This window comes from Macaca nemestrina, chromosome 14 (assembly GCF_043159975.1).
Source record: "Macaca nemestrina isolate mMacNem1 chromosome 14, mMacNem.hap1, whole genome shotgun sequence".
Lineage (NCBI taxonomy): Eukaryota > Metazoa > Chordata > Mammalia > Primates > Cercopithecidae > Macaca > Macaca nemestrina.
This window is the reverse complement of record NC_092138.1, coordinates 117,018,826-117,032,329: the sequence shown is the minus strand read 5'-3', so window position 1 is coordinate 117,032,329 and position 13,504 is coordinate 117,018,826. Positions and strand designations below refer to the sequence as shown.

Sequence of the window (13,504 nt, the reverse complement as noted above, 5' to 3'; positions counted from 1 at the left end):
GATTTCCGTGTGAGCTACTGGTCCTGCTTCTGTGTTCAGATCTAAAACGAATAATCCGAGATCCAGGGGCAGCCGGGGGCGCTCCATCCCTAAGCTCCCAGCAGAGACCTCCTGGTCCACTTGCATCTCCTTAGACGGGCTTCTGTTTCTGCCCAGGGTCTCAAGGTAGTCTGAGGCAAGGACCAGAGCTTCCGTTGCACCTGTGTTCATTCAGGTTCTCATTATAAGGGCCACCAGCTGATGCTGGAGAAGTCACTACCATAGCAGAGGCTCTTGGGAATGGACAGGAGGCGAAGGCCCCGGTCCGTTAGCCTGGGGGTGTTGGAAAGAGTCTCTTGCCTTGCAGCATGTCGGTGCCTCAGGCCATGGAGTGGCTAATTGAACACGCAGAAGATCCGACCATAGACACGCCTCTTCCAGGCCAGGCTCCCTCAGGGGCTGAGGGGGCCACCGCAGCCGCCCCTGAGGCTGCCGCAGAAGCCGGCACCGCCGACGAGGAGGCCAGAGATGAGCTCACGGAAATCTTCAAGAAGATCCGGAGGAAAAGGGAGTTTCGGGCTGATGCTCGGGTATGTGTTACTAGACCTGTCGCCAGGCAGAGTCGCCATGTCTTCCCTTGAGGTGGCGCCACGGAAAGGAGGCTGGGGCTGTGTGGCTGACCTTGGGCTGAGCCGGCTCATGTCCCAGGAGAGAGAGAAGCTGGGGAAGGGGGTTTATAGGCGGGCCTGGGAAGTGGCGAGCCTGGACCGCGGCCCGAGTTTCTGAGCACCCCTGTAAGTTATCCTGGCTTGAATCCAGGCACCCCAGTTTCCTCTCTGTTGCCACATTCGTCACCTTTAGAAAAACGACATTTTACAGTTCCTGCTGACCACTCATGTCCACAAGCCGCCCCTATTTAGCCGTGTGTCTGCGGGGTGGGGGTCCTGCTCAGAGACCGGGAGGGTCATCTGCTGTGGTGGGTGTCTGTGAACGAGGGGCCGCTCAGGCTGGCCACCCGCCTCCATGGCGCGGTCTGCAGGGCTGCAGGGTCCCTGCGCCTGTGTGTGTGGACCTTCCTCGCCCGCACCTCATGTCCCCGTTCTTCCTTCTCTCTCCTGTTCTTTGATTCGGGTCTTACTTCCTCCTCGGAGGTATCTGTCTTCTCCGACATGCTCAGACGGCAGATCCGCTCCGTCAGGGCTTCCATCCGCATGCTCTCGTCTCACATGTGGCGTTGATGGTTTCCCTGGGGTGTGTGACGTTGTGCTGTGGCCTCACCTGCGGGGCTCGTGTCTTCCGTGGAGTTCCCTGTGGCCAGGCTGTAGACATCCACCTGGGGTGATTCTGAGTTTGCTTCTGCCGGTGATGAGTGGGGCCCCTGCCCCTCATGTCCTGCAGTGTAACCCCCGGCTTCACAGCTCAGGTCTTCCCTGCACAGGGTCCCGTGGAGACAAACGCTTTTCTTTGTTTCTTTTAAAATTTAATTTAATTTTAAGTTCTGGGATACATATGCAGGATGTGCAGGTTTGTTCCAAAGGTAGACATGTGCCATGGTGGTTTGCTGCACATGTCAACCTATCACCTAGGTATTAAGCCCAGCATACATTAGCTATTTATCCTGATGCCCTCCCTCCCCCGGGCCCCCAGCAGGCCCCGGTGTGTGGTGTTCCCCTCGCTGTGTCCATGTGTTCTCATTGTTCAGCCCCCACTCATGAGTGAGAACAGGAGGTGCTTGGTTTTCTGTTCCTGTGTTAGTTTTCTGAGAGCAATGGCTTCCAGCTTCATCCATGACCCTGCAAAGGACGTGATCTCGTTCCTTTTTATGGCTGCCTAGTATTCCAGGGTGTGTATGTCCCGTATTTTCTTTATCCAGCCTACCCAGTTTCTTTTCTTATCCATGGGCATTTGGGTTGATTCTATATCTTTGCTGTTGTGAATAGTGCTGCAGTGAACATATGTGTGCACGTATCTTTATAATAGAATGATTTCTGTTATTCCTTTGGGTATATACCCAGTAATGGAATTGCAGGGTCAGATGGTATTTCTGTTTCTAGGTCTTTGAGGAATCACCACACGTCTTCCACGGTGGTTGAACTAATTTACGTTCCCACCAACAGTGTAAAAGCGTTCCTGTTTCTCCACAGCCTCACCAGCAGCTGTTGTTTCTTGACTTTTTTTTTTTTTTTTTTTTTTTTTTTTGAGACGGAGTCTCGCTGTCGCCCAGGCTGGAGTGCAGTGGCCGGATCTCAGCTCACTGCAAGCTCCGCCTCCCAGGTTCACGCCATTCTCCTGCCTCAGCCTCCTGAGTAGCTGGGACTACAGGCGCCCGCCACGTCGCCCGGCTAGTTTTTTGTATTTTTTTAGTAGAGACGGGGTTTCACTGTGTTAGCCAGGATAGTCTCAATCTCCTGACCTCGTGATCCGCCCGTCTCGGCCTCCCAAAGTGCTGGGATTATAGGCTTGAGCCACCGTGCCCGGCCAATTTCATGACTTTTTAATAATCATCATTCTGATTGGCATGAGATGGTATCTCGTTGCGGTTTTGATTTGCATTTCTCTAATGATCAGTAATGCTGAGCCTTGCTCTGTTGCCCAGGCTGAATTCTTCCTGCCTCAGCCTCCTGAGTAGCTGGGACTACAGGCACGCACCCACCACGCCCAGCTAATTTTTGTGTTTTTAGTGGAGACAGGGTTTCACCATGTTGGCCAGGCTGGTCTCAAACTCCTCACCTCAAGTGATCTGCCCGCCTCGGCCGCGCAAAGTGCTGGGATCACAGGAGTGAGCCACCGCGCCTAGCCAACTGTCTTCTTTTGAGAAGTATCTGATCATGTCCTTTGCCCAGTTTTTAATGAGGTTGTTTTTTTCTTGTAAATTTGTTTATTCCATGTGGATGATGGATATTAGACCTTTGTCAGGTGGATAGATTGTAAAAATGTTCCCTTCTGTAGGTTGTCTGTTCACTCTGATGGTAGTTTCTTTTGCTGTGCAGAAGCTTTTTAGTTTAGTTAGATCCCATTGAGACAAATGCTTTTCTAGTCCATCTTCTCATCTTTTCAGGGTCCTCGTTTTTCAGTAAGGGTCTCATTTCCCACTGTCTACCTCCCATGGGCCCAAGGCGCACGTTCTGTCTGTGTGTGGACGTTAGACCCTGTGCACACCCTTTTACAGAGCTAGTTTTCTGTCTCTTCCTTCTTGGTTTTTGTCACTTGTGGATATCCCTTTCTTGTGAGTTTAGCTATGCATTTAAAAGTTTCTCTTTTTTTTTTTTTTTGAGACAGTTTCACTCTGTCACCCAGGCTAGAGTGTGGTGGCACAATCATGGCTTACTGCAGCCTTGACCTCCTGGGCTCGAATGATGCTACTTCAGCCTCCTGAGTAGCTCTTACAGGCACGCACCACCAAACGGGGCTAATTTTTTAATTTCTAAAATTTTGTACAGATAGGGATCTCCCTGTGTTGCCCAGGCTGGTCTTGAACTCCTGGCTTCAAGTGATCCTCTTGCCTTGGCCTCCCAAAGTGCTGGAATTACAGGCATGAGCCATTGTGCCCAGCCTAAAAGCATTTTTGTTTTATTTTTATCTAGCATTTCTAGGTTTAGCAGAAAGTGTGTCTCGTGCTTGTCTCCTAGGGAGCCAAGTTCACATCTGATCCTGGAAGCCTGTCAGGCGGAGCGGCCACTCTCCAGCTGGGTCCCTTGTGCGCTGAGGCTGGACTTTGCACTCTCCTGTGTTGTGGTGCTACACGGTCTCTTGGAGGTTGTTAGTCATATTCTTTCTTGCCGTCTTAAGCCTTTTTGTTAAATAATATGCTCATTCTTAACAATCTTTTTTTTTTTTTTTTTTGAGACGGAGTCTCGCTCTGTCGCCCAGGCTGGAGTGCAGTGGCCGAATCTCAGCTCACTGCAAGCTCCGCCTCCCAGGTTTATGCCATTCTCCTGCCTCAGCCTCCCGAGTAGCTGGGACTACAGGCGCCCGCCACCTCGCCCGGCTAGGTTTTTGTATTTTTTAGTAGAGACGGGGTTTCACCGTGCTAGCCAGGATGGTCTCGATCTCCTGACCTCGTGATCCGCCCGTCTCGGCCTCCCAAAGTGCTGGGATTACAGGCTTGAGCCACCGCGCCCGGCCTCTTAACAATCTTAACGTGCTCATTTTCCTAAGATCTTCCCCATTGTCATTCCCTCCTGTCATCTCTCTGTGTCAGAATATTCCGTAGAATGTCTTTGATGAAAAAGGTTACAAGGTGGTCAAGGCTTGAGGGGCCAGCCTATCAGTCCTTCTACCCTTTGGTTTCTGTATGAGTCTTGAGATCAGGCAAGTATCCAGTAGAGATCGAGATATTAGCTTCATTACCGAGAAAGGATTGGAGAGCTCTGACTTGAGGCCAAAACAGATTTCCTGCTGCCCCTCCCTTTCCAGTGGTGGACAGGATACCTGCCGGCCGGGGGCAGAGCTGGCAGGGCCTGAGGTCCTGCAGCCCGTGAGTGCAAGGCCCCTCTCCCATTGCTGCCCACAAGCAAGTCTTTGCCCCCATCGGCTGGGAGGGAGGGCGGGGGCTGCCAGGTGTTGCCTCAGGAGTACTGGGGCATCATTTCCTGGGCTGAGGTAGAAATGAGGGAGAGTGCTTCCTATTGAAGCTAGTGAGAAGGGCATCCTGTCCTTGAATTCAATAGATTCCAGGCTATTCTATATGACTTTGATACCAAAATATTGTATGGTGAGTTCTTCCAAAGTTCATTGTTGGAGCTCCTGGAGTTAGGATGTGTCTCAGGAAGGACCATAAATAGAAGATACGGAGTTTTTTTCTTTTTTGAGATGGAGTATCACTGTGTTGCCCAGGCTGGAATACAGTGGTACGATCTCGACTCACTGCAGCCTCCACTTCCCGGGCTCAAGCGATTCTCCTGCCTCAGCCTCCCGAGTAGCTGGGATTACAGGCGTGTGCCATCACGCCCAGCTAATTTTTGTATTTTTAGTAGAGATGGGGCTTCCCCATGTTGGTCAGGCTGGTCTCAAACTCCTGACCTCAGGTGATCCTCCCGCCCCGGCCTCCCAAAGTGCTGGGATTACAAGCGTGAGCCAGTGCGCCTGGCTGGGACTTTTGACCTGATCACGCACACAGTTTAGCTCCAGCCAGCATCCTTCCTGAGCTCCACCCCAGCTCAAGTCTTTTTCTGCCAGGTTCTCTTGAAAGCATCTGACAATGCAGTCCAGACTGGCTGCGGACGCGCACGGTCCGTGGGGCGCGGTGCTGCGTGAAGTCAGCCTGGGTGGTGCTGGGAGCTGTGTGGGGCCGGCACCCCTACACTTATGGCCTTATGGTGGCTGGAAAACTGACAAAGACGGAGAGGACTCTGGGGGCTTCAAGAGAGTGGGATCTGACCTTTCAGGGATTAGGAGAGGCCCTTGAAATTTTGATAAAGCCTTCTTTTTATTTATTTATGTTTTTTCAAAACGGACCCCTTTAACATTGTGTTATAAATCTCCAGAGTAAAGGATGTATTATCTTGTTACATGAATTGTGTCCAGAAAAATGTACGCCCTTCCCCAAAAATGAATTAGTATATGTTTAGTTGTAGCTTAAGTTTTGTTCAATATTAAAATTAAAAAATTAGTTTTAGGACTTTTTTTCTAAGATAAAATCTGAATAAAACCTTTTTTCACGGATTACAATGACATTTTTGTTTCCATTGAGATTGCATTTACTGACGTGGCCTTTCTCTAATGCCACTTATTCTTGGATAACAAGCCCCTCTGGGGTAAACCTGCAGTGGCTGCTGAGACAGTCTTATCCACACAGTCATTGGGACAAACCTGAAAGGGTCTGAAGTTGGCCTGACTGCCTCATGTCCACATAAGCGATGCATTTCTACCTGTCATAACCTGTGGCTTCTCCCCACAACCTGTGGCTCCCTGAAGACAAGCCTGGGAGCTGCACTGACCCCCTGGCTCTGCTAACTACAGTCATACTCTTCACTTCTTCGGCTTTAGGATGCTGAAAACCAAGATCTGTTTCAGTAGAGCTGTGAGGAAAGAGAACGTGGACGGAGAACGTCCGCAGTGCTGTTGGGAGCACCCCCCGCTAGGGTGCCGGGGAGCAGGGCCCCCTCTCTGCACGCAGGGCACTGGTTCCTCGGCCTCCTGCTGCCCCCAGCGAGCTAACGGCTGTGCTGTCCTCTAGGCCGTCATTTCCCTGATGGAGATGGGATTCGATGAGAAGGAGGTGATAGATGCCCTCAGAGTGAACAACAACCAACAGAATGCCGCGGTGAGTGTCGGGCTGTGGTGAGTGAGTGTTGGGCTGTGGTGAGTGAGTGTCGACTGTGATTGGTGAGTGTTGGGCTGTAGTGAATGAGTGTCGGCTGTAGTGAGTGAGTGTCAGGCTGGGTGAGTGCTGGGAGCCTCACTCATAAGTGCCCCGGGCATGGTAGAGGCCGTGTGTTTCCCTATTTTCACATGCAGCCGGCTGTGTGGCTCTTTAAGTGAGATAATAGGATAGATGGCACAAACAGTATAAAAATGTAAAAATACAGAATTCTAGGCTTTGTCTTTTTAAAAGGGTGCCTTATATGTACATATTTTATGGATGGGTAATTTGTTCATTTATCTTTATTTTTTAGTTTTTTGGAGTCAAGGTCTCACTCTGTCCCCCAGGGTGGAATGCAGCAGTGTGATCACACTCACTGCAGCCTCGATCTCCTGGGCTCAAGCGATCCTCCCGCCTCAGCCTCCTGAGTAGCTGGGACCACAGGCATGCACCACCATGCCCGGCTAATTGATTTTAGTTTTTTAGAGACGAGATCTCCCTTTGTTGCCCAGGCCGATCTTGAATTCCTGGCTTCGATCGATCCTCCTGCTTTGGCTTCTGAAGTGCTGGGATTACATGCATGAGCCACCACACCCAGCCATTTATCTGATTAAACTGACTCTAAGAATGATTCCTGTTCTGTGCCCGTGTGCCAGCTGGGCTGATGGAGCTGTGCTGGGGGAGGGCCCTGTGGTGGCCGACACCCCCCCACCATCTCTCCTGCCAGTGGAGTTGGTGGCTCACACCTCCAAGACAGAGATGAGGAGCCTGTGTCCTCATGGCTCCAGCACTACTGACTGCCCATAACAGGACCACAGGCAAGCTGGGCAATGCCAGCGTCTGCAGAGAAAAGCAGACTAGCTCTTCCTTCTCAGTCCGGCCTGGTCTGACATGCACAGCAGTGAATCCAGACTGGGCTTGTCTTCATGGTAGGGTCCCTTCCAGTGAGATCAGCCTCGGGGGCTCAATAGAAAGGTGCAGGAGCCGTTGTGCCTGCTGCTGGTGGCGTCTTGCAGAGGCACTGAAGGCGCTAACAGTGACATTGGTGCTCTTGGCTTTGCAGTGCGAGTGGCTGCTGGGGGACCGGAAGCCCTCTCCGGAGGAGCTGGACAAGGGCATCGACCCCGACAGTCCTCTCTTTCAGGCCATCCTGGATAACCCGGTGGTGCAGCTGGGCCTGACCAACCCAAAAACATTGCTAGGTATGTGCGCCTTCTTTACGCTAAGTCACGGGTCGGGGAGGCTGGCTGGTTCCCTCGTAGGACGTGCGGGTGCTGTGGAGGCGACGTGGAGGATCCAGCGCTGAGGATCGCCGTGCGCTGGCAGCACGTCCTGCCATGCAGGTTGGCATCCTGCGGGTGTAGCTCTGCTACGTCACCACGGAGCCCACAGGTCAGGTTCTCATCGTGGTGTGACTGTCTCCTGCGCGACGACTCTGACACAGGCTTCAGAAAACCAGTGCCAGTGGCTTTCCGAGGGCCAGCGGGGTGGAGACCACACCAGCAGCTTAGGAACTCACATGAGAACAAGGCGTGGTGTGGGCTTTTGCTCTTACTGTTCCTCAGGGTCTTCGATGGCAATTGTTTATTTTTATTGTCAGATACCTACATGCAAAAGTATATATGATGTTGTAACTTTAAAGAAGGATAAAACTAATAGCCGTGTATCTGCCATCCAGCTCTGGGCCTGGGGTGCCCCTCCCCTACGTACCTCATCCCTCCCTCCAGCCTGGCCGTCGCCGTGGCCGTGGCTTACCTCTCTGCTTCCCTGTAGAGTTTTGCCATATTTGTGTCTCCTCAAACAATCTCTCATTTGTTACTGCTTTTGTGTAAGTAGAATCACGTTTTAAGCAGGCCTCTGTGACTGACTGACTGCGTTCTTTGTGGGGGTTGTGGAGTATTTTGTTGATGGAAGGCACCGGGAATCCAGGGGTCATTGGGTTGTCTGCATGTGGTGCCACTCCCGATGTTCCCCCCCCTTTTTTTTATTTTCTGAGACAGCGGCTCACCTTGTCACCCAGGCTGGAGTGCAGTGGCGTGATCTCGGCTCACTGCAACCTCTGCCTCCCAGGTTCAAGCAATTCTCCTGCCTCAGTCTCCTGAGAACCTGGGATTATAGGCGTGCATTACCATGCCTGGCTAATTTTTTGTATTTTAGTAGAGACCGGTTTCACCATGTTGGCTAGGCTGGTCTCAAACTCCTGACCTCATGATCCACCCGCCTCGGCCTCCCAAAGTGCTGGGATTACAGACCTGTTGGTCCCTGGGAGCTGAGTTCCGGGATGTTGGGAGGGCCTTTGCCACCCAAGCAAGCAGGCTGGAAGTGTCTCTGGAAGCTGTGATGGCCATGCCCTGATCTTGAAGGCTGGCCTTCTTTCAAAAGTGTATTGGCCATCTGTAGAACCTCGGCTGTGAGAGACCGTCTGCTCAGTGTTTGGCCTTCTTTTCTCTTGGATTGTTTTCTTTTTTTTTTTTTTTTTTTGAGACGGAGTCTCGCTCTGTCGCCCAGACTGGAGTGCAGTGGCCGGATCTCAGCTCACTGCAAGCTCCGCCTCCCAGGTTTATGCCATTCTCCTGCCTCAGCCTCCTGAGTAGCTGGGACTACAGGCACCCGCCACCTCGCCCGGCTAGTTTTTTGTATTTTTTAGTAGAAACGGGGTTTCACCGTGTTCGCCAGGATGGTCTCGATCTCCTGACCTTGTGATCCGCCCGTCTCGGCCTCCCAAAGTGCTGGGATTACAGGCGTGAGTCACCGCACCCGGCCCGGATTGTTTTCTTATTCATTCAGAAAGGTCCTCACCTCCTGGATGCTGACCCTTTTCCCATTTATTTGTGCTGCAGATGCTGTTGTTCAGTTTCTGGCTTATTTACTCATGCTGATGGGCAGAATCCCATGTTTTGATATCTTTCAGGGTGGTTTTTTTTAGGATGTGAAGCTTTAAAGAAAACCTTCCATGGCGGGGTGTGGTGGGTCACGCCTGTAATCTCAGCACTTTGGGAGACCGAGGCAGGTGACTCACGAGATCAGGAGTTCAAGACCAGCCTGGCCAAGATCGTGAAACCCTGTCTCTACTAAAAATACAAAAAATTAGCTGGGTGTGGTGGCATGCACCTGTAATCCCAGCTACTCCGGAGCTGAGGCACAGAATTGTTCAAACCTGGGGGTCAGAGGTTGCAGTGAGCCGAGATCGTGCCACTCCACTCCAGCCTGGGCGACAGAGCGAGACTCCATCTCAAAAAAAAAAAGGAAAAAGAAAAAAGAAAACCCTCCTATCCCAAAGTCAGAAATGTTTTCCTTTTTTAAATTTTTTTCCAAATATTTTAAAAGTTTCTCTTATTTAAGTCCATAATCTACCTAGAAGTGTGTGTGTGGTGTGAGGTAGGGATCTTCTTTGTACCCAAATTCTAAAACTTGAGAATGGACTTTTGTGAGTTTGTTTTTATTCTTAGTGATTCCTTTCGCACTGAAAGCATATTCCTCCTAGCTCTCCAGCTGTTTGTATACCTTAGGATATTAGTGTGTGCTGCCTTGGGGTCTGTCCAAGAACTTTTTTTTTTTTTTTCTAATAGATAGAGACTCTTTCTCTGTCACCCAGGCTAGAGTGCAGTGATGGCGCCACTGTCCATGCAAGATCTGCCCCCAGCACACACACTTGCCCACCTCCATATCATAGACAAGACCTCCATTGTTTTAACTTGTATTCTTTTTGGTATTAGCAATGTTGAATACTTTTCTGTTGGTCATTGCATTTCTTCTTTTACATATTGTGTATGCATATCATTTATTTGTTTTCTTTCTTTTTTTGGAGACAGGGTCTTGCTTTGTCACCCAGGCTGGAGTGCAGTGGTGCAATCACAGCTCACTGCAGCCTTGACCTCCTGGGCTCAAGTCATCCTCCTGGGTAGTTATGACTACAGGCACACACGACCATACCCAGCTAATTTTTTTGTTGTTGTTGAGATGGGGTCTCTTTTTTTTTGCTCAGGCTAGTATTGAACTCCTGGCTTCAAGCAAGCCTCCCACCTCTGCCTTCTAGAGTGCTGGAATTACAGGCATGAGCCATTGCACCCGGCACATCTGTTTTTCTATTGCAATATTAATCCTGGAGCTTCCTTAATAGCTTCTTGGATGTTAAGCACATCTGCCTTTGTTGCGTATTGTAAACGGTTTTTGCTCTCTAATTTTGTGTGGCATTTTCTGACATACAGAAGTTAGGATATAGAGAAGAAAGTCCTTCCTCAGGTTGGGCATGGTGGCTCATGCCTGTAGTCGTAGCACTTTGGGAGGCTGAGGCAAGAGGATCACTTGAGCTCAGGAGTTCAAGACCAGTCTGGGTAACATAGCAGGACCTCCTCTCTACTAAAAAAAGCAAACAAACAAAAAAGCAAAATCAGCCAGGAGTGGTGGCACATGTGCCTGTAGTCCCTGCTACTCAGGGGACTGAGGTGGGAGGATCATTGAGTCCAGGAGTTCAAGACTGCAGTGAGCTGTGATCACGCCACTGCACTCCGGCCTGGGCAACAAAGCAAGTCGTTGTCTCCAAAAAAATTAAATTCTCAGATAAATAATCATCTGTGTGGTTTTTCATATTTAACTCTTTATCTTTTTGTTCAACTCTTTCATCCTTCCAGAATTTATTTTGCTGTTTTTGAGAGGAAATGGGAAATTAAGTTCCCCGCCCTGCGTGTGAAACAGCTGTTTCGTACCTTATAGTTTGTTCTCGTAGACATCAGGTTGTCATTGTCTTTCTGGGACTTTTTGTGAGATTTTTTTTTTTTTTTTTGAGATGGAGTCTCGCTCTGTCACCCAGGGTGGAGTGCAGTGGCACGATCTCGACTCACTGCAAGCTCCGCCTTCCAGGTTCATGCCATTCTCCTGTCTCAGCCTCCTGAGTAGCTTGGGACTATAGGCACCTGCCACCATGCCCGGCTAATTTTTTATATTTTTAGTAGAGACGGGGTTTCACCGTGTTAGCCAGGATGGTCTCGATCTCCTGACCTTGTGATCCACCTGCCTTGGCCTCCCAAAGTGCTGGGATTACAGGCGTGAGCCACCACACCTGGCTTTTTCAGAGATTTTAAGAGTGGTTTTTGGGGACTTTTTTCTTTTTTTTTTTTTTTGAGACAGAGTCTTGCTCTGTCGCCCAGGCTGGAGTGCAGTGGCCGGATCTCAGCTCACTGCAAGCTCCGCCTCCCGGGTTCACGCCATAATCCTGCCTCAGCCTCCCTAGTAGCTGGGACTACAGGCGCCCGCCACTGCGCCCGGCTGGTTTTTTGTATTTTTTTAGTAGAGACAGGGTTTCACCGTGTTAGCCAGGGTGGTCTCGATCTCCTGACCTTGTGATCCGCCCGCCTTGGCCTCCCAAAATGCTGGGATTACAGGCATGAGCCACCACGCCTGGCTTTTTCAGAGATTTTAAAGTGGTTTTTGGGGACTTTTAATCAGAACACCAGAGATTGTTTCAGGGCCTGGGGGTTGTTTCCGATCACGAACAGAGCCAAGTCGGGTTCACTCTGAGCTCTGTGCTCAGCCACAGGCTACTGGGCTGTGAATGGCTGTGAACTCCTGTAGTGAGCACTGTCCCTGGAGCCTGTAGACCTGGGGCCACTTACGCTGAAGTGCATCCCTGTGTGTCAGGTCAGCATGGAGCCGTCGATCCTGCAGAGGGGCCGGCAGCCAGCAGAACGTGTGCTCCTTCACAGTGGGTGGAGTGGAGAACTGTTTGCTAAAATCCACCTGTTTGGGGGAAACAGTTTTGTAAAGCTGTTAAAACGCAAGTTTTCATTTTGAAGAAGTGGTGTGTTGCATTTTAAACGCGCTGGTTTTTTAAAGAAGTAATTTTCTTAAGGCTGAGCATTACGTTTTTCCAGTTTGTTGTTAACTTTGCAACAGTGTCTTTGTGTGTCCTTTCTGCATCTGCTGACCTTCTCGGGGTGGGATTGGAAGTGGAGTTGTTGGGGGAGATGATTTTTGAGCCCTGGCGGCTGCCAGACAGCTGCCCAGAGTGTGGGTGCCATGAGCATGCACAGTCATGCTGCCCACCTGCCAGAATTGAGTGCACGATTGTTTGTGATCAGATCTGATTTGATGGGTGCATCTGACAGAGTTGGGTGGGTTTCAGCCTGAGAGTGCACACTTAGCAGTGAGCTCTGTGTGGCCTTTGTATTGGAGACACACCCTCTTCGTTAGGAAGCTGCCGAAGAGGAAAGTCACGCCTGTGCCTGTTGGCTGAGTGGGGGCATGGGCACTCAGGCTGGCTCTGTTTTCCCTGCAGCATTTGAAGACATGCTAGAGAACCCGCTGAACAGCACCCAGTGGATGAATGATCCAGAAACGGGTCCCGTCATGCTGCAGATCTCTAGAATCTTCCAGACACTAAATCGCGCATAGGTGGCGCCGTCCCACCTGGCTGTCCGGCCACAGCAGCCCCCTGGCGCGGCCGGAGACTGGGCAGAGCGGACCTCACCTGAAACTCACCTTCAGCACCTCGGCCCTGGACTGTTAGAGGTGCCGCGGCTGCTCCCGCTCTCTGATCTTATTGCTTATAAACTTCGGTGACGGTCGTGTGTAAAGCCGTATTTTTAGCATCTGCCAGGTGTTTACAAAAAAGTGGTTGTCGTGCTGGGAAGTGGAGTGATGGCCTCCTCTCCAGTGCTCCTCTGGGCTCTTGAGTCGCTGCTTGAATTGCCCCATAGACGTTTGCTTGGAGAGTCCACGTGTTATTTGACGGAGGTAGGTTTCAACCCAGAGTGTTAACGTCAAGCATGCTACTTTAGTCACTCACAGATGACTTTTCTTTAATAAAATCCCTTTTCCTATTTCCTATCTTGGTCTTTTCTTGGTGCCGCAGAAGCAGCCCATGCGTCCCTGGGAGGCTGCATCCCCACGGCTCCGTGCTCGCTGCTCCCACCCGGAGTGGGCGCCGGGGCCACCGCAGCATGTGGGCGGTCTTGTGGCGTCGTTTGGTGGGCAAAGCCTCGTGTTGTATTGGATTTAAGGGACTGGAGCTGAGCCCGTATTCCCGGGACACAGGTGCTGGGCCTGAGCACGGCAGCGCCTGCCTGCCTCTGGCCGCCTCCTTTTTTTTCGTTTTAAAAAACATTACCATTACCTGTGTCTTAAAGTGAGAAAATGAGTTTTGTTTGTTGTGAAGCCTGCTCGTTGTTGTTGGAAGCAGTCAGTTGTGAGCTGTTTGTTTTGAACTTCTCTCCTGAACCAGCC

The 13,504-nt window shown here is 50.8% G+C and overlaps 1 protein-coding gene across 1 annotated transcript in view; it reads left to right on the top strand.

Annotated features, from left to right (window-relative positions):
- Positions 1–13,105, top strand: part of LOC105471914 (UBA domain containing 1) — a 29,739-nt gene extending 16,634 nt beyond the window's left edge. The window contains exons 7-10 of the mRNA XM_071078603.1: positions 347–569; positions 6,158–6,244; positions 7,347–7,485; positions 12,558–13,105. Coding sequence (XP_070934704.1) covers positions 347–569; positions 6,158–6,244; positions 7,347–7,485; positions 12,558–12,673 — 565 coding nt within the window. The 3' untranslated portion in view covers positions 12,674–13,105. The remainder of the gene's footprint in view (positions 1–346; positions 570–6,157; positions 6,245–7,346; positions 7,486–12,557) is intronic.
- Positions 13,106–13,504: the final 399 nt, after the last annotated feature.